The sequence below is a fragment of the Taudactylus pleione genome, unplaced genomic scaffold (assembly GCF_031769625.1).
Source record: "Taudactylus pleione unplaced genomic scaffold, aTauple2 ptg000259l, whole genome shotgun sequence".
In the NCBI taxonomy this organism is placed as follows: Eukaryota; Metazoa; Chordata; class Amphibia; order Anura; family Myobatrachidae; genus Taudactylus; species Taudactylus pleione.
In genome coordinates, this window is record NW_028284661.1 from 8077920 (window position 1) to 8105755 (window position 27836).

The 27836-nt window shown below is 41.4% G+C and overlaps 1 protein-coding gene across 1 annotated transcript in view; it reads right to left on the reverse strand.

The window, feature by feature from the left end:
- The window catches only part of TBC1D32 (TBC1 domain family member 32), a 484474-nt gene that overhangs the window by 179388 nt on the left and 277250 nt on the right, over window positions 1-27836 (reverse strand). Inside the window, exons 23-24 of the mRNA XM_088481005.1 lie at window positions 16325-16413; window positions 6657-6779 (exon numbers count right to left, since the gene is read on the reverse strand). Of these exons, the coding sequence (XP_088337131.1) occupies window positions 6657-6779; window positions 16325-16413 (212 nt within the window). The remainder of the gene's footprint in view (window positions 1-6656; window positions 6780-16324; window positions 16414-27836) is intronic.

Sequence of the window (27836 nt, forward strand, 5' to 3'; positions counted from 1 at the left end):
AGATATGCATCCTGAATGTCCAGAGAAACCATATAATCCCCAGGCTCCATTGCCAAAATAATTGACCAGACAGTTTCCATATGAAACTTGGGTACATGAATAAACCTGTTGAGGGTTTTTAGATGTAGAATAGGGCGATGAGCCCCATTCGGTTTCTGAACCAAGAATAGACTGGAATAATAACCCCTTCCTTGTTGCAACACAGGAACCTGAATTATTACCCTCATCTGCAGCAAGGAGTGAATGGCTTCCTGAAGGGCCAAGGTCTTGCCCGCATCTCATGGAGGATCTGTGCAAAAAAATTTCTGGGGAAGATGCCTCCTGAAAGTGAGAGCATACCCCTGTGAGACCACTTCTTGGACCCAGGCATCTGTTGTTGTCTGACACCAGTTATCCACAAACTGATAAAAGTTGGCCTTCCACCCTGGGATCCCCTAGAAGGAGGCACGCCGCATCAGGATGAGGGTTTGTCATCCAGTTCAGTAGCTGGACGTCTGGCCGGCCCAGACCTCTTAGTTTGTTGCCTCATTGTCTTGCAAAAACTAGACAGCTTAGAGGAAGACTGTTCCCTTGCTCATGCCTAAGGATGGAAGGAACAAGAAGAAACCTGCTTAGACTTTATTGTAGTCGTAGATGGCAGACCTGCTGAATTTGAAGCCACCAGAGTAGCTATTATTTTATCTAACTCTGCTCCAAAAAGTACCTTTCCATAGAAAGGTAAGACTTCCAGAGCCATCTTTGAACCTGTAGTAGCTTTCTAGGCTCTTAACCAATCGGCCCTGTGTACCACTACTGAAGCTACTGATGCCGTAGAACAGGGATGGAGAACCTTTTTTCTGCTGAGGGCCATTTTGATAAATGTAACATTTGTGGGCCCATTGCAGGCCATGCCCCTTCCATGTGATGTCACACTGGGGCAGGGCCACAATCGCTGGTGATTACAGCAATGCCTGAAACATCCTCAGGATGCTCAGGAGAGCTGTAAGGGCAGCGATTTTACTGTCTGAAGCATCCTAAAGATGCTCCAGGTGGCACTGCTGCATAGATTCTGGCTGCAGGGTGCCATTCTATGCACCCTGCTAGCCAGTTGAGGCTAGCATAAAAAAGCTCAGGGGGCCAGAGCAAATGATTCCGCGAGCCTTATACAGACCTGGGGCCTGAGGTTCCCCATCCCTTACTTACAAGCTAAAATTCCTACAGCTACCCCCAGATAGGAAGCTGCTTCCTGTATATGGGAGATGTACATAATATGTTCTCTGGTAGCATCTGGTAGAGAGTTTTCCAATGCTCCCATCCATTCTTCAACAGCTTTGGCTACCCAGGCTCCAGCCAAAGCTGAACAAATAACAGCTCCAGATGATGAAAAGACATGCTTACATTTTTCTAACTGTGGAATCCTTCAGAGAAGATGCTGACGGAATAGGCAATTTAGCATTTCTGATTAAATACTTCACATGAGCATCCTCAGAAGCAAGGAAATGATGTTATTCTTTTATTCACATAACACCTTTTGTCCGGGTTACCCCATGCCTCTTCCATAAGCTCAGTGAGCTGTTCAGATATATGAAACTCCATTTTGGCCACCTTCTGGTGGTATTTAAACACTGGAGCCTTCTTACTATGAGCTGGTTCATCATCGTGAATATCTAGGATTAATTTAACCGCCCTCACCAAAGAAGGAACATCCACTGTGGACGGATGGTCCTCCTCCCCCGAGCTAGATTCCATCTGATTCCTCTGATGATGCGTCTATATCCTTATGTTGAGCAGACTGATAAAAAGGTAACTTGCGCTTAGGCGCCTTAGTAACTACCGGTCTGCTTTCAACATTAGATGGTGCCATACTCTGACTAGAATGGCCATAAACATTCTTCCAGGAAGGATGCATTGGAGGAGCAAACCTGGCATGCTGTGAACACCCCATCCAAGGAGGCAGTGTGGGAGCAGCCATATGATCCACAAACTGCTTCATTACCTGGGACAAAGAGGATACCCAAGATGGCTCTTGTCCAGAGACTGGTAAACTGGACTAGTGAGGTGGCTCTTTATAACAGACAACACACAAACCATCCTTTATGTCCTGAGGGGACAAACAGACCATACAGGATTTACATGAAACCAGCTCAGGGGCCCCCCCATCCTTTTTACTTTTATCTTTTGACATGTTCAAAATAAAGGCAATAAATGCAATATTATGTGACAGCCTTCACAAATACTTAGTGAACGTGAAGTACCCAAAGAAAACCTCCACCCAACAGGTATGGAGAAAAAAACAGTGATAGCTATAATTGATAGACAGAAATAAAAGACACTATAAATGCAGCAACTAGCAAACAGTCACATACAATGCATATGTAATATAATTACAATAGATTCTAAATCAACTACACAAACACCAGGAATGGTAGGATATAGAGCACTATATACCTTAACCAAGGGAGAAGAATACAGGGAGACTGACCCAAACCCCCCTGAGACAGCTACAGCAGGGCACCGATAGTGGACTCTGAGCATCTCATACGTGACGGGTAGGCGGAGCAACCCAGACGCACAAAAACCTTTGATGGTTCTGCGTCTGAGTCGGGGGAGGAGCTGCTGGGGGAGTGACTACCTTACCCTAAGCTGCATCAAACTGCCGGGTATGCTGGCCTCATGCCAGCAGATGCATCAGCTGCCAATCTCTGGCATCAGACGATAAGGCCCCGGTAGTCTTGTGAGGATGCGGACGCTCCCGGGCCCTGAATGCAGCAGCTTCTTGTGCATCTCCGGCACCAGAAGCAAGGACAGCCGTAAGCGAGGAATCGCCTTACCTGACAACTCTGTGCAACCGGTGGCAGTCTGGTTTCCAGCTGCTAGCAAGCTCAGCCGTGACCTGCTAGAATCACCAGCCCTGTTACTGGTGTTGGCGGAGGTAGATGGAGTCGCAGTCTTCCTCTTACAAAGGTGCGTCTTAATCCTGCCGCACCAACTGAAGGCCTGTGTTAAGGGGTGTGGTTATATATGGAGGAGGACCCGGGCATCCTGGGAGCTGAAAGCTTTAACTATTTGGTGCCTGGATCTCTTCAACCACATTATTCCCATGGTAACCCTGTGGATCCCTATGGACCATGAAGAATAAACAGCAAATAATGTAGCAAACTAAAATGTTTTATCTGTACTTAAATGACAAAGGATCACCCTATGTATTATATAGCAGAGACAATGGAAAATATAGAAAAAGCATGCATTTTATAGAGGTGAGAGGTTTCTACTTTCAAATGTACCATGGGTACTGAATAATTAATGGGCGATTCAATTCAGCGTGCTGCTAATAGCGCCGGGAAGGAGTTCCCAGAGCTATGTAATTCAGCGCGCTGTTAAGTCCGACTAAACCTGGTTAGTGCGACTAAAGTTGGGTGTTTAGTCACGCTAAACGGCATTCTCCAGCCGGCCACGAGGCTATTAGCATTGGGCTGGAAAACAGCATTGCGGCTGGCACTTTAGTTGGATTTCCGCTCGCGCCCTCAGGAAGAAATCCTTTAGTTGGTCTAACACTGCGCTAGATTGAATAGCTCAGGGAACTCCTTCCCGTGCTATTAACAGTGCGCTCAACTGAATCATCCGCAATGAGAGCACCTAGGGGTATATTTACTAAGTGAGAGTTTTTAGAAGTGCAGATGTTGCCCATAGCAACCTATCAGATTCTACTTATCATTAAACTAGTACCTTTAAGAAGGTATTAGCTATAATTTGATTGATTGCTACGGGCAACATCTCCACTTCTAAAAACTCACTTTAGTAAATATACCGTCTAGACTGTACATCTGATATAGGTTAAAAGGACAATTCAAGTACAGGTAACATTGCATTCTCTGAAGTACATTTGGTGAAAATATATATAACAATAACAATTGCAAATAATGGTAACACAATTAGTATTATATTAATTAGGGGTGTGCACCGGCCACTTTTCGTGTTTTGTGTTTTGGATCTGGATCTTTCTTCGTGTTTTGGATCTGGATTGGTTTTGCCAAAACCACCCTTCCGTGTTTTGGGTTCTGGGTTTTGTGTTTTGGATCTGTATTTTTTTGAAAAAAAGCATAAAAACAGCTAAAATCACAGAATTTGTGGGTTTTTATGCTCCTATTCAATTATTAGCCTCAATAACCTTCATTTCCACTCATTTCCAGTCTATTCTGAACACCTCACAATATTGTTTTTATGGCCAAAAGGTTGCACCGAGGTAGCTGGATGACTATGCTAAGCGACACGAGTGGGCGGCACAAACACGTCGCCCATCTAGGAGTGACACTGCAGTGGCAGACAGGATGGCAGTTTGAAAAACTAGGCCCCAAACAGTACATACTGCAAAGAAAAAAAAGAGGTGCAAGATGGAATTGTATAAATAGGACATGCACACTTTAACAAACCAATCATTTCAGCGCCAGGGTCTGCCACATGACTGTGGCTGAAATGATTGGTTCGTTTGGGCCCCCACAAAACAAGCTGGCAATTAATGTGTCCCTGCACAAACTTGCTTTACGGAGGCAAGATGTCGTCCTCATCCTCCTCATCCACCGATTCCTTGGATAAAACAGGAAAAAGGGATTTAGGTGTCCCTGGACTGCTTACGGTCTTAGCCAAAGTTTCTGAACATGACAGTAACTTTCTATGAACGCGCTGCAGGTGCCGTATAAGGGAGGATGTTCCTAGGTGGTTAACGTCCCTACCCCTACTTATTTCACCTTTACATATGGTACATATGGCAAGACAGTTGTTGTCCGGATTTGGATAGAAATATTGCCAGACCAAAGAGGTGGAATGTTTGGTCTTCTGCCCAGGCATGACAGTGATGGGGTTTTTCATCCCACGGACAACAACTGTCTCCCCTGGAGCCTGATTTAAACAAACCACATCACCATCAGAATCCTCCTCGCCAACTTCCTCCTCAGTGCCAGCTACACCTGTATCCTCATCCTGTTGTACTTCAACAGTGACATCTTCAATTTGCATATCAGCAAGTGGACTGTGGGTGCTCCTTTCGGCACTTGCAGGGGACGTGCAAAGGGTGGAAAGAGCCACCTCTTCCCGTCCAGTGCTGGGAAGGTCAGGCATCGCAACAGCCACCACACTTGGACTCTCCTTGGGGATTTGTGATATCTTCTTAGAACGCACAGTTCTTCGCTGTGCATTTGCCAGCTTAACTCATTTGATTTTTTTAGCGGGAGGAGGGCTTCCATCGTCATGTGAAGCTGAACCACTAGTCATGAACATAGGGAAAGACCTTAGCCGTTCCTTGCCACTTCGTGTCATAAATGGCATATTGGCAAGTTTACGTTTCTCTTCAGATGATTTAAATGTTTTTTTTAAGGTCATTTTCCTGAACTTTGTCATTTGGGATTGTATGTGCCCTCTACTATGACATTGGGCATCGGCCTTGGCAGACGACGTTGATGGCATGTTATCGTCTATGTCATGACTAGTGGCAGCAGCTTCAGCACTAGGAGGAAGTGGTTCTTGATCTTTCCCTATTTTATTTTTATCGGAGAAAGTTTGGTCCTCCATTTACGTTATATTGATTTGATATATACGTGCGGCTAAGGCGCACACAAACACAGAAAATATTTTTTTATTTTTGCTGGAGAGTAGTGCACTTTGTGGGTTACAACACCTTTTAAGAAATGAGCCAGCCGGCCCTTTACTTATGGGACACAGGCGCACGCTTGGCGCTGCTCCTTTGTTGATGCACGTGCAGCTACAGCCCACACAATTCACAAACACAGAAAATATTTTTTTATTTTGTTTGGAGTGCCCTTTGGGGGTTACAGCACCCTTTAGCGGTCAATCCAGCCGGCCCTTTATTTATGGGACACAGGCGCACGCTTGGCACTACTTTTTTGATGCACGTGCGGCTCCTGCGCACACAATTCACAAACACAGAAAATATTTTTTTATTTGGTTTGGACTGGAGTGTACTTTGGGGGTTACAGCACCCTTTAACGGTCAAGCCAGCTGACCCTTTACTTATGACACAGGCGCACGCTTGGCACTACTTTGTTGATGCACGTGCGGCTACAGCGCACACAATTCACAAACACAGAAAAAATATTTTTCTTTTAGCACTTGGGGGGAGCACCCCTGACGGACAGATCACCCCCTGGACAACACTACAGCACCCCTTTAGGACTGGGATACTGCACAGGACTTTGGAGTGGACACAGCCCCTATGGACAACAGCAGCACAGCGCAGCACAGCACAACACTACTCTGCACTACACTACACTACACAGCCCAGCCAGCCCTAACTCCCACCCTCCCTTTTCACTGTCCACAGCCAAGTGAGAAAATGGCGCCGACGCGGGTACCTTATATAGGATCCAAAACCCGCGAGACCCGGAAGGCGGGATGATGACGTTTTGCCTCGATTTCAGATCCCAGTCAGGCGGGAAAAGTCGAGTCTGACTCGGATCGGCCTCGGATCGGGGGGGTTCGGATTTCAGAAATCCGAACCCGCTCACCCCTAATATTAATACACAATGTCTCAGCTCATATAGTTAGTTACAAATCATACAGTTTCTATCTCCTATTTGTGGTACAGAAAAAATGTGTATAGATTTGCGCTTAGAAAATGACAAAAATGATAGTATGCACAAGTAATATAGTTGTCTAATACTCACTCCACATCAGTTGAAGATTCTGAAACATTTTCTCTTTGAGCATTTAAAAGCATCTCACACACTTTATATTGGGATTCCAGAAGTAATAATGTATCAAGATTACAGCATAAAACACTCAGCAATCTGAAAAAAACGAGAACAAATAGCAACAAACATGTTAAAAGTTGTATTTTAAGAACTTCAAGTCATAATCTGAGTCTTGTTTGTGCTCAGGACTGGGGCCTCTGGGCAGGACTTATGCTGCATACACACGTAAAGATTTTCTGTCCAACCATCCAACTAGTTGATTGGTTGGAATGAAAATCTGGTAACGTATGGGAGTAACTGATGATCAGCAATTTGCTCCTAAATGCCAGAAAACAGATGAAAATGGTCGTTCAGACAAGTTTGTTAAATGTTTGATCTAAACAATTTGTTCAGACAACAGTTTTTGTACATTTTCCGGCGTTTGGGAGCAAATTGCTGATTGTCATTTGCTTTCATACCTTACCAGATTTTCATTCCAACCAATCAACTAGTTGAGCTTACTCCAGTTTATGAGAGCTGGAGTGATCAAAATTAGGTGGTCTAATGACGTTTCTGCTCATTCAAATAGCCACACACAGAACTGGACTAGAAGGACTAAAATAGCCACACACAGAACTGGACTAGAAGGACTAAAATAGCCACACACAGAACTGGACTAGAAGGACTAAAATAGCCACACACAGAACTGGACTAGAAGGACTAATAAGGACTCAAATAGTCACACATGGAACTGGACTAAAAGGACTAGAAGTACTTGTAAGCTGCTCTGCAATGGAATGCACACTATGCAAGTAGTGAGTGCTAGTACGCACAGTTGATAGATGTGCTCTCTGCAGGCTGCGAATGATAATGCACACAGGTTATGGGAGTGCACTCTGAAGGTATAGAGTAATAGTGGGCACAGGTAATAGTGGTGAGCACTTGCAGATGGCTGGAAGCAGTAAAACCCTGAGCTAAGAGGCTGGAACTAATTAGCTCAGGAACTCAGATGTACACAATGGAGCATGCACAGGCCATGGATGCAGTTGAGTTGACTCCAGGAATCTGAAAGTGGAGCTGCTGACACTGGAGCCAGGTACATGTTTGATACAAGTTGTACTGGCAATGTCCAGGTGCAACTGAGGGGTTTAAATAGAGTGCTTTGGAATGTCATTGGTGTTTCAAGTTATGTGGAAACTAGTTCCTCCGCAATTAAAAGGAACTGGTTTCAGCTCATCAACTTTATACAAATAAAAGATCACAGCACAGAAAACTACAGGCGGGAATGCTAAAATTCGAGATGTATATTTGACATGCTTCTCAGTAACTGGAAGAAATTATCTATTCACGCCTATGTATAACACAAAAAAGAGGGACAGATTCAAATGAAATTGTGACAGAAGTACAATATTTAGGATTATTGACTCTCCAAAAGAGGCATTTGAGGATTTTAACCTCATAACCACACTTAACTCATACAATAGAAGCAAAAAGCTGAATATTAATCTGGTTATCAGCTGACTAAACGAAAACAGTAATGGCAATTGCTTAGAAATAGCCACAGTTAAACATCTGTATTTCAGAGGTTGTCAACTCCAGTCCTCCAGCACCATCAATGGTAAATGGGCCTGATTCAGAGATGTACGTTCATCCGATGATGAAGGCACATCTCCAATGTTTCTGGGTCTGCACCTCTGCAGGATTTGTTCAGGGCATGTGCAGAAAAGAACCTGCGATTACGCTCGCAGACCCCCCCAAGCCGCAGCATGATTGACATGCTGTGGCCTTTGGGGGGGCGTGGCTGGTCTCAGAAACCATTCTCAGAAACGGGGGACGTGAAGCCCCCAATTTCCGTGGAGGGACAACGCCAGGGTCTGCATCGGTGGACGCAGATTTGTGGTCTCTTACGTGACCAGCATCCGGTCAGGCTGCGGGAAGCTTCAGCTCCCCCGCAGCCTGACCAAAGGAGCAACCATCTCTACCATCGGTTGCTATGGTGATCCCATCCTGCGACATCTGTCGTAGTGCTGGGATTGCAAATGCAGCAAGGAGGTATCTGACCCCTCCTTCTGCATTTGCATTTCGATTGTGTGCGACTGCAAATCCATCCATCTCTGAATGAGACCCTATGTTTTCAGGATTACTTTAATCAAGCGCAGGTGAGTTAACCTACTGTACTTTGCTGTTTCGATAATGCTCAAACCCCTTTTCCTTTCCCTTTCCTTTCCTAGTTATGAAAAACACTGATTTTAAAACAGTTCTGGAAAAATGACAGTAACTAAACTGTTAAGTTGTAAACCAGTGCAAAACCTAGATATGTCCCCATGTAATGCAGTACTGCTGCATTGCACTAAAACAACACAAAATGATTTGACAGTTGTTTTATTACAGCAAGCAGTCATATAGGAAATGATCCTGAAACAAAATTACCCATATTTCAGTTCTGACTTCTTCCTCTCTGCCATTCATCTTAGTATGTAGTGTTAACAACTGTATTGGCTGTGCAGAGTTATGGGCATGTCGCACACAAGTCCTTTATAGGTGACCTTGGATATTACATCTAGACAAGAGGTCTCAAGGCTCACATAAAGCAGGGCATATGAAAGAATCTAACCTGGTACATTGCAGTAAGAAATTCAATAAAGGTACACATTCTATTCTATGCCAATATTGCTGATGATAGCTTTTCATAGTATAGATATAAATATTATTTACCAGACAACTATTCATATGCAATTATTAACTGTTCACATTTCTAAGCAGCTTTAAATCAATACCTAGAATAAATCATTTCAGATTATAGTAATATAATATATATCACCTATATATTGTTAAAGAAGTCTTAAGTCACATACAACGCCATCACACGTCAACACTATATACACTTTCACCTACTGTATTTTTAGTGTACTAAATGGGAATTTCTTTTTTATATGCAATGTCTGCCGGTACACAGTGAGAAATTGCTACGATGGGTGAACGAGAGAAGATGCTGTGTTGGTCAATGCTGTGGCCACTTGATTGTGCAGGAACATTTAAGGAAACAGGCACAGTGATTACACAGTCATTGCGAAAAAGCTGCTATAATGTGTGGTGGGTACCAGGGGCATCAGAACAATTTTATGTGGGGGGGCAATAAAATCATTCTGACGATCACCCCCCTCTCCCTCCCTGCAACTTACCTGTGCGCAGGTACTGGAGCAGCGGCTAAAATAGGTCAGGGGCTGTGCTTTATAGCAATAGCCTGCACATCCCCTGCACCCCACGGAGGAGGAGCAGTCTTAGACTGCACATTACACCTCCTCCTCCATGAAATGCAGGGGCCGTGCAGCCTATTGCTATAAAGCACAGCCCCTGACCATCCGCAACCGTCGCCTTTCAAATGTTTTTCTTTTTGGGAGGTGCAGTCGCCCCTTGCCCCTCCCCCCCATTCCGACGACTACGGTGGGAATAAAACAAGTAACTTCCAAACTACCTACGCTTGTACACACTTCATATATATTCAATTGCTCCAATACTCTCACTTTTCATTATCCTATTTGAAATATAAGTAAAAAGATCATAGTCAAGTAATAATAAAAATAATCTAAATTCTAAAATATATAAAAGATCAGATATTCAGCATGAACTAACATACCGTCATTCACAACTTACTTGTTACGAAACATATAAGCTCATACATTTGTAATATATTATGTGTATGAAATCTGACTTCATACATGACAGCAGTGCATCAACAATTACGAAATGTGTAATTTATTGTACTAAGGACCTGATTCAGACACGCTCGCTAGGATGTGTTCGCACACGCATCCAGCCGATTGTTTGCATTCTTCCCATGCGTATGCGATGCAATACATGTGCGTGAACCAGTGCGAGCGATCGGGAATCGTTCGCTCGCTGCGCATAGACTGCCCGGCAGAATGAGTGACAGGAGATGCCGTCTGTGGGTGGTGACAGGGGCTGGCCCCTAGAAACGGGGAAGTGGAGGTGCGAATGCAGGCATGCCCGAGTGTCCAAAACCCGTTTCAGAGGCGTGCAAGGCAGCGTTATTGTACACGTCACTTGGTAGTATTCACTCGCAGTGCTTGCAGCAGGGTATGGTCAACCACAAGTGCTGCGATCGCATCTGATGTTACTCGCTGTTACTGATGGTTGCTACACTTCCTGGATATGACGTGCGCAAGTGGGCGTCTTAAGACAGGTTGGTGGGTGTCTGCATACACAATGCGATCGCACGCTAAGACATAGTGCCATGCGATCACCTGCCTTGCAGAATTTGTATATGCATCTAGTGCTCGAACGCATCTAGCGAGCGGGTCTGAATAAGGTTTTAAATTCTGATAGAAGAATTGTAAATGGATAATATCTTATTGTTTAACTTAAAATGTCTTCTGTTGTTTTCCCTAGTATCTTAATGAATGTGGAATTTTCACCCTCTTTACTGCAGAATAAAAATGAAATTGCTGAACTATTACGTGGAAGTGTGAATGACTCTGCCTCCAGGTCAGCCAGCATGAAGCTATAGTAGGCATTCATTTTCTTCATGATCAGCTGTGCAATAAAGCTGCAGTAAACCTACAGTAGCTTTTTTTTTTCTTAATTGAAAAAATGCATCTTGCCTTCAGTTCACTGCAAGCGTTCCTTTAAAGGGAACCATCAGTTTGGAAATCATTTTCTAACAGTATGTGATAGAGCAAAATATAGTAGATCAGTGTTTCTCCGTATGTATTTTTACATACTGTAGTGAACAAATCAACACACCACTTTAGGGATTGAAGGACCGGTTCAGATAACCACATCCTTCCCATAAACAGAGCAGTAAAAATAAGTAAAAATTGCAATGACACATCTGTCAGAGCCAGATGCAAATGCAATTTTAAGGCAGTTTCCTGCAGTGCCTTCGAAAAATCTGAAAGTGGATTAAATATGAAATATTTTCGATATTATATATGGTATAGTCCACCAAGCCATTTGCCCTTAATGATGCTTTAAATAATATGGGGTAGATTTACATGGGGCACATTGGATCTTTATCTGGCTCTGGGCCTTAATTATGCATCCCAATTTGCATTGTTACACTGGGTACACATCTGGCAGTTATATCTTGTATACGTCGGCCAGCGGTATCATGCTGTGTGTGTTCGGGCGGTCCGCCAACCACCCGTAAACTTGCTGAAAAGGCCACAAGGAGTAGGACGCGATGTGACCACCGGCCATTGGGACCCGCGGCCCCACATTTGGTTGTTCAGTGTGTATGAACATCTATCATTTGCAGATATATCTGTTAGGTGTGTACCCAGCTTAATGCTGTGTGCACAACTTGACTAATGCTCTAATTACTACAATCCACATTTAAACTACAGATTGTAGTGTGATATGTCCGACTAAATTCGCATTGCGAATTTAGGAAATATCACATGGATGTACTAACATCCGTATGCAGAGGCAGAGCTTGTGATAAAGCTCTGTCCCTGCGAATCCCCTTCACATACTTTTCACTGTATTTCCTGCAAAAAACACAGCGAGTATAGTATATGTCCGTGCATGCAAAGTTGACCGCCCCTAAACCCCCCTGTGAAAAAAAACAAAAAACACTTACCCGATGCCAGGGCCGGTGATTTCAGATTTCCTCCGGGACTCCGATCAGCTGGTCTTTAATCCTGCACTGTGACCCCGATCAGCTGTTCTATGCAGCAGCTGACCAAGGTCACAGTGCAGAAGCAAGGAAACAAGCTGGCCGGAGCCCGGAGGACATCACGGATCACCGTCCCTGGCATCAGATAAAAGTGTGTTTTTGTTTTACGATTTTTTTTTTCTGCAATGATCAGCGTTGGTCTGTTTAGACCCAGTGTCAAATGCAGGATTTCTATAGGGGGGTTCCAAATGCTTGATTTTAGAGTGAGTGTGGCCAGTCCATGAAGAGGGCATAATTAACACTTAAATCAGCTATTTTATGCATCATACAAAGTGTACTGTGTGTCATAATCCTAGCACATACAGGAACAGTGATCACAGTAAGCCATGAAATGTAGCAGTAGGGCCATCCTGTCTGAGCTGAATATTTTTATTTTAGATGTGGGCATCATTCCAGAGCATTGGAACTAGGCCAGGCAGAAGAACCTAGCACTGCCCTGGACATATATGTACATATTGGTCTCATCATGTACTGGATAGTGTATTATTATATGGTATTAATAATTAACCCTATTGATGGTCTATAGCAGTGCACCCCTAACAGTGCATGTTTTTACAGATCTGCTAATTGGTGCACAGGTGTATTAATTACTGGCTGACACAAAAGATCCACAGGTGGTGCTAATTATTTCATTTGTTATACTGAGAAGAACATGCAGCAGTAATACAATTCTATATTACTATCTCTATAGTGGACGTGGTGTGGCCTGGGGAGGGGGATTTCCAGGCAACCGGAACCCAGATCCCCCCACTGCATTTTCCTATAAGACCACACAACTGGTCACTGGACCCCGGCTTCCGGATTTGCCTGTTAGAGTAGAACAGTAATCGGGGAACCGGGGAAAAGCCTGAAAAACGCCATCTCCAGGCGTTATCATCACAGGGCTTCCCCCGGTATTTTTTCACAATATATGTTTAGTAACTTTGGCCAGATCACATTTCCCATTACAATTATGGGAAATGTGATCTGCTTACTAAAAATATGTGATAATTAGGGTTTGGAGTAGCATTTTACGAATTCTACTCCAATGGCCCTTTAATAAATTTATGTGATACTAAAATAATGTGAAAAGGATGTAAAAATAATGCTAATAAATAGGCCCCTAAATATCAAGAAAAAAAAATACAAAAATCTATAATTTCAACGACAGTCACATGTCTTTCCTTCCTTTGCCCAAATAATTGACTTCTCTTTGTCAATACATATCACAGATTTCAGTGATTCAATAGAGACATAAGTGAAACAAACAAACAATTTTTAACTATAAAATTATCACATTGCATTACTAGAAGAGAACATTTTCTAGTACAGCCATTTCTTCACTATAAGTAAATCTAATGGAGCGTACACACGGTCAGATTTGTCAGACTTGTCAGATGAACGATTGAACGATTAAACGATCTGAACGATTTGAACGATTTTACCAAAGTTTTGAACGATTTGAACGATTTTTGACTGCATTAAAAAGAATGGAATCGTCCAAGTCTGACTGCAAACCCATCAGATGTCAGATATCGTTATCTGACAAACGGGAACGCGCATCGTTGATCGTCCATCGTTCAGGCATGTCAGATATGAACGATTTTCCTTCTGATATGAACGACTGAACGATTTTTAAATCGTTATCGTTCATATCTGAAGGAAAAATCTGATCGTGTGTATGCACCATAATGGAGCGTACACACGGGCAGATTTGTCAGATTTGTCAGATGAACGACTGAACGATTAAACGATTTGAACGATTTGGACGATTTGACCAAAGTTTTGAACGATTTGAACGATTGAACGATTTTTGACTGCATTAAAATGAATGGAATCGTCCAAGTCTGACTGCAAACCCATCAGATGTCAGATATCGTTATCTGACAAACGGGAACGCGCATCGTTGATCGTCCATCGTTCAGGCATGTCAGATATGAACGATTTTCCATCAGATATGAACGACTGAACGATTTTTAAATCGTTATCGTCCATATCTGAAGAAAAAATCTGATCGCGTGTATGCACCATTAGGGGTGAATTTACTAAGGAGCCAGGTGCCAAAGCAGCTGATCACCAGTGTCTTTGACCAATATTTTTAAAACTGCAATCCTGGTTTAGCATTTATTCCTATTGCCATTCTAAGAATATCAGTATTATGTTTCATTAATAAAATGATATAAACAGCAGTGGGCAGCAGACGGGCCCTGTCGGGTGATGCCTGTACTGCTTTATAGGCAATCCAGCCCTGTCCAAGCCCTATAATATATTCAACCCCAAACCCATAGAGTTTACTTCCTTACTGGGTCTCTGTCACTTGTTGACATTAGCGAAGCATCACTATAGAAATAGATTAGATTGTCAAATAAGTAAAATTGTCCTTACATCACATGTACATACAGTATGTCTAGTCCTATAGCTGAAGTCATTGTTCCAGTAGGATGTATTGTGAATGATGTGGCACACTAAACAATTAAAAGGGGAAGATACAGTAAATTAGATAATAAGAAATGAGAAAATGAAAGTGGGTTTATTGTGCTTTTATTAAGAATAATTTTCAAAAGACAACACTTGTCCGGTCCCTTAGGAACATTGATTCAACTCAACAAAATGTACTGTGTGTTCTGTCAGACCTCGAGTCTGAAATAGGTGCAAGAACTTGTTTAATTACTAAATGGGAATGTGTAGATTTTGCAAGCTCTGTTAACTTGAAAGATTGCTCCACCATAATAGAAGTCCGCTCACCAAACGGATGTGGCTCTGTAACTGCGATTGTTAACTTTGGATAACATCATGGGAGTTGCAAGCACCATAGTTAATACAACAAGGGCATTGTAGACAGATCAATTCAACTAAAACCCTTTGACACTGCAAGATCCTGGAAAAGTATATATCTATTGAAGTCTCCCTTGTGTATCCAAGGCTCGAGTCTGTGAGAGCTGGGAATGTTAGGATGTTTGTAATTAGTTGCTGTAGATGTTCTCAATGCTTTAATCAATCCTTCTTCTATAATTTGTTATTGAAAATCCTTTAATTGTGCACCTTCTCCTTCATTTAATATGTGAACATTTTCCAAATTTTAGGATTGCATCTCATTAATTAGGGAATGTGAATTTGGATGACATTGTAAAACCGTACTGCCCTGTGTTATCATCTCAAATTCATTATTGGATAGGTTAAGATGAACTTTGTGGTTCCATTATCTAGTCTCAATTGCCAATTAGTTACAAATTGTGAATATTTATGAACTACTCTGTGCATGTGCATATAGTTTCAGAATTCAAAATAGCTAAAACTCAAACATCTAGATTACAAGCTATACCTCATAAGGTCAAATCTAATGAAGTTCATTACATAGAAAATATCAGTTAAATTGCAGAGAGAACACAGATGAAGATAAGATTATACATTTTCTAGTTGATTTCTTTCTATATTACTACAAATATTCATCTATATACTGACTCTTTATTAATAAAATACATTTTAGTAATGTACAGAGGCTGTGGATAAATAAGCCGTTATGCCAATATGATCTTCTGGCATAGGAAGCCACTTCCATGCCCTGGCAGTGCTACTGAAAGTATTGTTGTGGCAATCAGTTTAATGAATTGACACCTCCACTTACTCTAATTTAAAATCTGTTTTTGAATATTGTGAATAATCTGCTGAAACATTGATCTGTGAATATTAATTGCCCTTAAGATCACTAGCTCTCATTTGCTCTGTACCAGTGGTTTTACACTGCTTTAAAGATCAAAGCTACATCTAACCCTAATGTAAAAACTTCCTTGCTGTGTTTGTTTTGTTTTTTTTCGTTAAGGTTCAGTGATGCTTTATTTTATAAATCTGAAGATAATTTTTCACCAAAAACAAGAATACATGCAAATTGTGTTTCCAACTGCAGCAAAAATGTTTTATACAGTACTCCTGATGTAGGGTCAAAGCAATTAAACAGCATATAGACAACTACTGATTTTACCCTTACCTTAATCCAAAAATGTGTGACTGGTCATAGTTGAATAAAGAATTTATTTTAGCAACTGAATCTACTATCACAAGTCGATCAAAGATATCCTGGAAAACAAACAAATAAGAACATTAATAAGTACCATATGATACGTAATTCACATAGTCCTAGAGGCACCTTATGCTGGGTACACACCTGACAGATATATCTGCAGATGATGGTTGTTCATACACACTGAACAACCATCATCTGTCATCTGGCCGCGGGTCTCACTGGCCGGGGGGTGTGCCGCGCCCCCTCCCCACGGCCTCTGCTGCAAGGTCGGCCGATCACCCGTACACACAGCACGATTGACAGATATATCTGCCATCGGCTGTGAAGACAATGACGTTGTTCACAAACACATCGCTGGTACACACTGGCCGACGGGCACCTGATATATTGGCCGACCAATATATCTGCCAGTGTGTACCCAGTCCGTTTTTTAGATAGATCTTGCGTGCCAATAACTGAGCAAATGTACGTCTGAGAATTTACAGACAATTTTCAGTTGTACACATCTCAGCTGCATCTCCACTTTGGGTGATTGGATGTAACTGGACCTTTGCATGTAAGATATATGTTCTGAGAGTGTGTTGTGGGTGTGTAGGCAGAATCGTGAGCTACAGTATGCAGAACTGATCATACGCACAGATCAGTCTGATTTCACATGGATGTCTTGCAGCATATATAGGACTGATGCAAATGCACACTACTACAGCTACTTTCTAAAATGGATCAATAGGCCTGGTAAGGCCATCTCACGTAATGGGGACAGTAAACTCTACTTCATACTAGCCTACTTTTGAAAAAGCTTTTCAGGGAGAGTGTGAAAGCACCAGAGGTAAAGTGGACGTGTACTGCTACATATGAGAGGCATGCAATAAAATTGCCTTACATCCAAATGTATACGAGCCCCAAAGCAGTTAGTAAGATTTATTTGTTAATGAAAACACACTGATACTTTTCAGAAAATGCATGTAGCCATAGGGATCATTGTGCCTTAGCCAATGCAGGTAAATGATACTAATGATCCCATTTCAATGTATATATCTTTGGTTTTTTTTTTATCTATCAGCTTCGTTATGGGGGTAAGGTGCAATCAGGGAGCTCGCTAGACTCTTCAGGGAGTCAGGGAGATTGCTACTATTTCAGGGAGTCTCTATTACACTCAGGGAGAGTTGGCAAGTATGCTCTACTTACATAATTGATTTCTGCATGGATGGACACTCGATTTAGCTTAGAAAACAATATAACTTAATACTGTGTTATTTACAAATTGGTTTTATCAATTTAGTTGTGCTTGGTATAAAATGATTGAAAACTATTATGTGGATAAGTTTATAAGGAGATAACTGCACCTGACCATACCCTGACTCATATACTTCCTTCCTGTTTGCTTCCTTCCTGATTTCAAATGCAATCTCAACAGCAATTCCTTACGGATCGCAGAACTTTGCTAAAATATGCTAATACCTGCCAAAGCACAGCCAACACAAAGACGTCGACTGTTGCCTACTCATATACGTCCAATGTCACATTCCTGCGTACAAATCTGTACCATGGATGCACATCAAGCAGTCACTCAGCATGTACGGCAGGCCTGACCAGCCCCAAACACTGCTGCTCTCCTGACATGCTGCAAATGCAATCACTATGGCTAATTTGTGCACATTCATGAAATGGAGTTGAAACAGTCAGACACGCCTGCGTTTACCTAACTACACCCTTCGTTACCACCCAAACACTTACCAAATGACAATAACTTTGCCAATCGATCCCCTGTGCATAGGTAATTGCAATGCAGTCACAATTCGTGTGCTGTGCGACTGACACATACTGTATGCGCAATGGCAAATAATCACTCAAGCGGCGTAAACTTTGGCATTGCATCCGCTGCTAAATCAGGCCCTCTGTGCCTGCCATAGGCTAGTACAAAGGTCGATGGTGCTCACAATGGTTTGCCAATTATTGATTTGTTCAGAACCACCAGCAGAGTTGCACTGTCCATGGGCACTGAAAGTGGGTGTCTCAGGACTTGCACTCTCCAGTACATGCTAGTGCACAAGGGGGAGGCTGAAACTAGTATTTGTATATTACAGCCGCTGAAACGCCATAAAAAGTCGCAGTCACGGCTGCAATAGCATGCATCTCTACATAAAGCCCTCTGTCTCATTGAAACACCTATAGCATTTATACAAGCTACTCAGCACTCCTACCCTGCCCTATTTACAATTACAAAATGCTTCAGCATTTTTGCAATTATGCAAGGTGGTTTGTCTACTGTACTCTGATTCAGCAGGATTTCCTCAGAATATTCATCGGCTACTAGAGTACACTGCTGAGAACTCACCTGGCCGTATAGAAGTGATGACATATTTATACTGTACATATGTTTCAATTAATCTTTAAATACCTTGCATTGGACTGCAACCTTAACCATTACATTAAACTCCCTCTTGTATCCATGTCCTTTACCCCAAAATCTTCAATCTTTAAAGGAAAATACTCATACAGATAATTTCATATTATTCAGACTAATTTTAGAATGTAATTTCCCATTACTTTAGTATTTTCCTTTGTGTTTTAACTTTTAAATTTGTACTGCACTCTTATACGTATAAATGTGTTTTTGATGATGAATACTGCATGTACTATTCTTACTGTATGCTTTCTTGTGCAAATCAAAAAAGTTATTTTATGGATCCTCCCTACCGTCAACCCATCATTATACACTTTCTCAAACCTGACCACCACCATTCCACTACCACAGAGTAAAAAAATGTAAACACACGCACAATAAAAGTACCAGTAGGGAAATCAAGTATATAACTTTTACAGAATGCAACAGATAGATTTGCCAATGTAGTTTTCAGATTTAATATTTTTCAAATGCAGAATTCCACTCAAAATGATCATAGGGCCTGATTCATACCCGCGCTCGCAAGCTGGTCGCCGACTAGGCATGCACGAGACCCGTACTGCAATGGCAGTTATGTCACGACGGGTCTCGCTACAAGACGGTGCGGCTGTTGATGTCGGTTGACAGCTCACCCCGTTTTGTAGGCGAGGAGGGGTGGTGGCTGCACAAACGCAGGCTTTCCCTTAGGAACGCCTGGTGTTTGTGGGCGGCCCTACTGACATCACGAGTGATGTCAGTAGTGGACTTCCTGCTCTATTAGAGCAGGAAATCCACTCAGGCTTGCGAAAGCTGAGACCCTACCACAGGGTCTCCTCGCGCGACCATCACCAGGCCGCTCACAAAAGCTGTGGGTGGCCACCCACAGCCTAGCGAGCGGCCTGGAGGCCGAAAAAAATAAAATAAAAATCCCCGCCCTAATTCAGAGCGAGCGGCTCTGAATCAGGCCCATAATCCCCCTGCAAATATCCCTCACACTATAGCTCACAGTAAATACAAAAAAATGTTCAACACAGTGTGAACCTGACTAAAAATTATATTGCTGCAACTCATCTAAACTTTGATACTGACTAATTTCTTAAGAATAAGTTATTATATCTTTGTTGTTTATGTTGTAAAGCAAGGTTTTCTCAATATTAGATGAACCCATAATGAAGATATATGTACATGACATATATACTTATACTTATGTATCCTGTTTGACAACTAGTAGTTGGTATTTTGTTTGTGTATTATATTGCAGATCTGTCTCCACCTTATACTTTTGATGTTAACAAAGAATGAATCAGTCTTCTACACCACTCAGCCAATCATATATAAAAGAGACTGATCCTGATTAGCTCCCCATTTACTAACTAGCCAAGTCCACTGGAGATTACCTAATTTCATGTCAGATACTCCATCAGGGAGTTTACTTGCATATTCATTTTGGATTTCAGAAACGTTGTTTGCATGGCAAACCCATGCAAAGTAAAATATATAGGACACTATGGGCCTTAATTCAGATGTGTATGCAGACCATAAGGTTTAAATTAAGATAAAAACCAGAGCTGAAAGTAAATATATATTAATAATGGACGGCTTCAATAATAAAACATATACAATTTATGAGAATGTCAAAATAAAGACAATATAGATCCAAAATCAGTAGCCACCGTCTGAAATAGTAGCCAGTCTGAAATATGCATAGTTTAAGCGGAATCGGTTCGATTCCCGGCAGCGCCTGGCCGACAGATGCAGAGTTCCCGGCAGCGGAAGCCTGACAGCGCTGGAAATCCCGATCGTCCTAAGGTAAGTATCTACTAACCTAACCTAAACCCCTAACCCTCCTTAGGGGTGCCTAACCCTAACCTCCCCTCCAAGTACCTAACCCTAACCCCCCTCTAAGTGCCTAACCCTAACCCCACCCTTCCCCGCTGCCTAAACCTAAGTCCCCCGGGGGGCGGGGCTAACCCTAAATCCCCCCTAGGGGTGCCTAACTCTAGCCGGTATTAAGGCAGCCGGCTTCCCGATTGTATACCGTTTAAGCTATATACTTTGTCTGCTTGGATATAAGGAGAGTGTCCTAACACCATACTCACTCACAGGAGTCTATGGACTTATTAACTTATTTTTAAACTGTGCATATTTCAGACTGTGGCTACTGATTTTGGATCTATATGGTCTTTATTGTGACATTATAATAAATGTTATGTTTTATTATTGAAACCGTCCATTATTAATTATATATTATTTACTTTCAGTGCTGGTCTTTGTCTTAATTTATTTAATTTAGTTATTAGGGACTGACAATCCCTTTACTGGCTGCTTTTCGGGTCAGTGTGTCAGCTAATATTTACAGACCAGAAGGTTTGCATACAAGTCCGACTGTGAAGCGGGGTACACACTAGTTGATAGGTCGCCTGATCCGGCGGATCGGGCCGACATACAGTCCACATCGGTCAGTGTGTACCCGCTATGTTACTGACAATGCACGCTCCCGCTTGCAGGTCCGATGGGCAACATTGTTAGCGGGGGCAATGCTGCCGCATCAGCAAGTGTGTATGTACTTGCCGATGTCGGCGCCCCCGCTGGGTCCCACCACTGCCGATGTCATACACACTAGTCATTGTCTATTGTGTACCCAGCATTAAAAGTCTGTGTATGCATAGACTCTGTACTGCGCATGTGCAGGTCTCTATCTTCAAGTATGCCTACAGTGCCCCTAAACCTGCAGCATGATTGACAGTGAGTGGGCGGAGCTGGCCAGCGTTCCTGAAAACGGAGTTGTGTCGTCCCCATTATCTGGGAGTGCGAGACCAGGGTCTGAGACTTCAAACGCCACGGCTGAGCAGTTCCATTACCAATTATGAGTAAACTTAAGCTTGATTGATTGATTAAACCAATTTGTCCGAACAACCATTTGTTTGTTTACACACGTTTGACATTTGCTCCCATAGATTGCCAGAATATCGTTCCAACCAGACAGATTTGGACAGATAATCTTATAGTGTGTACCTGCTGTAGCTTTAGGGAAAAAAATTATTCTGCTAAATGAGAACCATACTTGTGTTTTATATGGACCCAAAAACATATTTGATCCCCATTACTAACCACTCATTTGACTCTGTAAATGTTCATGCCTCGCCACATTGTTTAACCTTCAGATCAAGACTTAACTCCCCAAACAACTATTGCTAGATCAAGGTTGATCACTCAAAACTGTTCCCCCTCAAATCACGTCACTGCCTTCTTGTGTTCATTAATTTGATACTACTCATAATTTGATAAAAAGTTATAGTAGTCTTCTTTGCTGTGGTGACAGGTGATGAGCAGGATGTGGTGACTTTCAGGGATAGGACTCGAAGGCAGCAGAAGGGAGGACTGCAACAGGGAGGATAGCTCTAGCTTGTCTGGTGTGAAACTCACTCTCACAATATGAGACTTTGATCATGTCTCTCTTGCAGACAAAGGATACTGATGTACAATTGTGACACTTTGGCAGCAAATATGTGTGCAGTTAATTTATTATAATATGCTGCCAGTTTATCTGGCTCCATCCCTACAGTGAGCGACCCAGACCATTTAATGCCATTTGGGCAGGACAGAGAGTGGGGAACTCTGACGGCTGTGCACAAGTGTAGCTCAGTCCTCCCACCTCTGAGTGAGATTTAGAGGCCCCCACCTCTATGTTTACTTGTTTTAATATGGACACCAGCCTCATTAAGATTAGAGACAAGCAATTTGGATTTGGCTAGGATCTTCCCGCCAAGTTTGTATCTCAGAATGAGGTAAAACCTCAACTTTCACAGATGTCTTTTCCGAGATGTTCATGAAAGATGACTTTTTGTCTCATTCTGAACTCACCTCTAATTAGGATATATTTGCAAAAAGTAGTATTACATGGTCTTAATCTATACCCAGTGAAAGCAGGACTTCAGCAGCACTAGCAGTCACAGTGGCCCAACTGTGACAAACCATTATAGAAGAAAGGTGCTGGAGGTGGCTTACATGGGTAAGATAAGTGCAGTATGTTCATGACAATGATTTTGTGACATCATTTTAGTAAGTTGTTTTTTACATACAGTTTGGGAAGGAAAATTAAAAATGTTGCATTCAATATTTTGTTTTATTTAATTGTATTCAAACCTAATGGCAATTGCTTGTTTTGCTATCAAAACAAAAATGTAAAATCATAGGTGTTACATTATCTGACATATGCCTGATGTAAACCTAGCACATATGCTACTAGTGCAGACTTGCATGGATCCTGCAGTACTGTATTTGTAACTTTGCATAGTGTATGCAAACAATTATGTATATTTAGTGAACACTTTGTACAGTACGTCTGCAAACTTGGGCGCAAACACAATCAAATGTATCAGCCCCTAAGTCTCATCTCTTTACCGATAAGAAAATGTCTTTCAGTTTCTTGATTTCCACTTCATCTACACGAAGCTGAATGAGGGCATAGTCATACTATTTAATCTTTCAATAATTGTAAATCTTTGTGAAGATTGAATAAATAAAAAGCATTGATTGATTTATTCCAAACTAAAAATACATATTTATTACAAAGCTGTAAACATATCAAAAACTACTGAGAATATATCACACCAACAGTATTAACATATTCATTTATTCAAAGTGATACTGCAGAATGAAATTCTATCTGTATATTACATTTATATTTAATCCAGAGATTGTCTGCATGGACTAATTTATATGTTCTCTCTGAAAGTGATTTCTGCTCCAAAGAAGGAATGAGAGATTTCACAATGTTATGATTTCCTTTTCAGATGACGTCTATAACTCAGTGGTGCCAGTCTTGGCTCTGCTGAGCGCATGTGTGCTCTGCATCTGAATGCTTTTGTCAGCAACACATAAAGCTAGTACTAAACAATGTAGTAGGCACCATGAATTACAAATGGCAACTCATGTAATATAAATATGCAGAAACAGTAGTGCCCAGGAATACATAAAGGTGTAATATTTCAAAAGGCAACAGCTAAAAGTATGTAATTAAGGTGGGAAACACTGAATAATGAACAGTTCTACAATTCACATTTACTAGCCATTAAATAATGCTTATAAACATTTGCATCACACAATGAAAGGCAGCCTTGTTTCAAATTAAGTGTAATGCAGTCTCCTAGGTCTGGAGTGGTGGATTGGTGGTTAAGTGTACAAGTAACTACACTAGTGGCATACAAACCTATGGCTTGATGTAAAGATATGTGCTAATGAGGATTTGATAATGCAGGTTTACTCAGTACCCCTTAATGATTATCAACTTATCTCGTGACAAATGAGTCCGCCAAATATGAATATATTTTTGATAAGTTACAATTTTGATATTACAAAGGTTTAAAATTATACTTTATTTTATTTACTTTTTCCCCCCAATTACTTATAAACTGTTATTTTGAGTTTAATTCAACTCAGGTTTGTATCAGTATCATGCACCACTGGAGGCACACATACCACATTGGTTGAGAAACCTTTTAGCTGCAGGTGGCTTTAATTGGCTGGCTCTCATAATTTACTCATACGTTTATGCTTACAGTATGTAATGTCAATTATGTGATGTGGAAACGAAAGTGGGGTTATTGTGTTATTAAACATGATCTCCAACAAAAGTCTTCAAAACAAATGAAACACATGTAGAGGTGTAATTATGTGTTATCTGCCAATTAGTAAATATTGTAAGCCAATGTTTTAATAACTCTCCTTCTGATCACAGGAATTCTCCAACATTCGGAGGATTAATACTACACAAGCGAGGGACATGTATAAACATTTAAAGCTAGGGAACTGGCCCGAGCTTCTGGTCATTGTGAAGTCTGCCTTTACCAGTCAGTGCAGGTGAGCTTTGTGTCCTGCAAAATGGTTGTAAAGAAAAAAATCATATCTGTAAAAATCAATAAATTTTTCAAGGACACTTCTGTTAAACATTTATTGAGTATTTGGGAAGCTGGATAATATGATGGATAACTATTGGCATAGGGCATGATACAGAGTTGCAAGCTATGCTGATGCTTACGTAGTTGAGCAATAATCAGCAATTTGTCCATGTGACTAAGTCGCATGGTGCATTCGTCAAAGTACATTACCGTATTCGCTCACAGCAACTATTTATTCACAGTGTGATTGGCCATGAGGGAGAGTTTGGCAAAGGTATCTGGGAGTGGCGGTAAAAAATGCAGCCGTGTCGCAACCATTTTGGGGGAGTGTTACATCCTGCAACTGCGATCCTGTATGCAAGAAATATGGCTCCAGCGTCTCAGTTCCCATTGCCATTCCACAGGACTTTGACAATTGAATAATCTGCAACCGATGCTTCATCTTTGTATGCATACTGTATGCTGCAACATTTACACAGATACTTGGATATATGATAGGCAATTTACTAGAAGGTGATGTGCTACAAGATGTAGTCATTACTTATTCTTCTCCACAGTGTTTAGGCATATATTAATGGTAAGAAAAGCTTGACAGTCAGCCAGATCAACAACTATTTTTTGAGTTTCATGGACAGTCTGAGAGTGTCAACATCAGCAAGCATAGGAAATATGAATGTGGACTCATCTCTATTACTGTGCTGCAAAGTCCCTGTCCCTAAAAGTGGCCCTACAGTAGATGTATATTACTGTACCAAGTCCCAGTAAAGCAGCCGTACAGTAGCTAACATTGACCAGAAGACGCACACTAAGCATTACATAATGACAGAGCAACTGAAGTTCAGTTATTTTAAAGAACTCTACTGAACTGAAAGCATTTCTCTCAACATCCCACCGCAGTACAAATTTTATCAGTGGAGCACTCGCCACCTAGAGGTTAAGCAGTGTATTACATGCCATGGTTTATCTTTCGTTGTTGAATACCACGGTACACCACAGTACAGCCATCACGTAACGTTCCATGGCACGACACAGGAGGCCTGAATGGCGCGCTATGAGCAACAAACTAGCTGGGCACATCTGTAATCACTGATTTAACAAGAGTAAAAACTCATACACTTGTTGCAGTAGTTCATGTGTTTAAATTGGCTTTTTTCTTGCTGTCATGATAGCCAATACATCAAGCTCCTTTAAAGGTTCTAATCCACCAATGACCTCTATCCTTGTCTCTACGGACAGATCATATGCTAGATATATACTTAAAAGGTGAATTTCAAATTGCGCAAATATATAAATAAGCAGCCTACCACTAGTCAAGGAATTTTTACGTCTTCCTCACAAATATCAACACAATAAACAATGGCTGTGGAAAGGCGCAATTATACAATAGATCAAAAAAGAGAAATCAATTATCTTACATCAGTTCGTAAGTATCAAAGGAAGAAGTCCATCCAACTAAATGCCAATTTATTTCTTTTCTTTGCACAATCTCGAATCCTTATCAGAGACAGATGATACCCCAATATTATTTCACTTCATTTAAATCTTATTCTTATGGAGTAGTAATCTCAAAAAAGAAAAAGGATCATAGTGCAACACAGTAGGATGACATTCAAGAAAGTTTTATTCATACATTGCACACATGGTTAAAAATAAAGAAAAGCATATAACCACCACAGCGGTGACCCCAGAATACAGCTGCTGATGTGGATCGTCCACCACTCTTAACACTCCATAAAGCATTAAGTTCTCACCGCTCCCGGGAATTACCAGAGGTCCCCAAACTGCAAATGAAGATGACAGTCCAGCAGCTCAAAAAGGAAAACAACAGTCTCTCACCAGGGGCTAGTCTCTCACCATGGGCTTAACAGGTTTCGGACACTATGGTCCTTCCTCAGAAGCCTCAAGTTCTTCTTGCAAAGCCCTACTCTCATCAACTTCAGCAGTTAAACAACCAGATGCCTCAATTCAACAATTCTTGGTGTTAATCCAGGGGTTCCCAACCACGGTCCTCAAGGCACACTAACAGTCCAGGTTTTAAGGATAGCCATAGTTGAGCACAGGTGACTTAATTAGTACTTTAGTTATTTTGATTTAACCATCTGTGCTAAAGCATGGATATCACTAAAACCAGGACTGTTAGTGTGCCTTGAGGACCGAGGTTGGGAAACACTGTGTTAATCAATACCTGACCTGCATTTCAGAATTCGGTATCAGGTCAAAATGTCAACATTCATAATGTTGACACCCAGAAATGCCAACATAGTCAAAATGCCTACAAGTTCATCATGTTGACATTTTACACGTCAACAGTACATTTTAGTGTTATATTTAGTGTTAATAATAATAAATAGTCAAAAATGGTATGTCAACATTCAGACTGTTAACATGTATAATGAATACATAATGAATGTAAATATTTTGACCACATTGACATTTGTGGATGGTGACATTTTGATCATGTCGACATATCATACCACACTCCTGAGCTAAAAAAATCTGCTTAAAGACAATTACATTCTCCGATTTCTGCCCTGCCCCAGGAGTGACGTAAGATAGAGAAGTCACACCTCTAACCACAAATCCAATTACAAGAGGTTTAAAATGCATTAAAAAAATGGCTGCAAGGGGAAGCGAAGGGGCAGAATCCTCAAAGATACAGGAGGCACTAACTAGGGATTCAAAAAGTCCATCAAAATTTGTATGTACTGTAGTAATGCTCCACTAAATATTTGAAAAAAAATTGATCTGGGTATGGATGATACAATTTTGTGCCCATTTATGAGGCAAATTAAGAGATAACAGTATATATTTAGTTTGACTGTACTAGTAATCCAAGGCTTAAAATGTCTATAATTTGTTTTCTTATTGACACAGGATAAAGAATTATTGATAACGGATAAAGAAAAATAGGTAACACTTCCACACTAAAAGACAATCACATAAATCTCATATACAGTGTGACACTGTAACGTAGCATTTCACATGCAGATGCTCCCATAGTCGCACACAGAATATAGGCATGTAATTTTAATCAGCAGAAGCTGCGTGTGTATCCTATTTGCATAGCTTTGCGAATAAGACTCATTTGAAGGGAAAAAGTCGTCCAAAAAGATGCTCAGCGCTACCGAGTCAGGCCACGGCATGGCGGGACTAGAAGGGCTGTTTAACGCACATAGAGGCTAGATGTAAG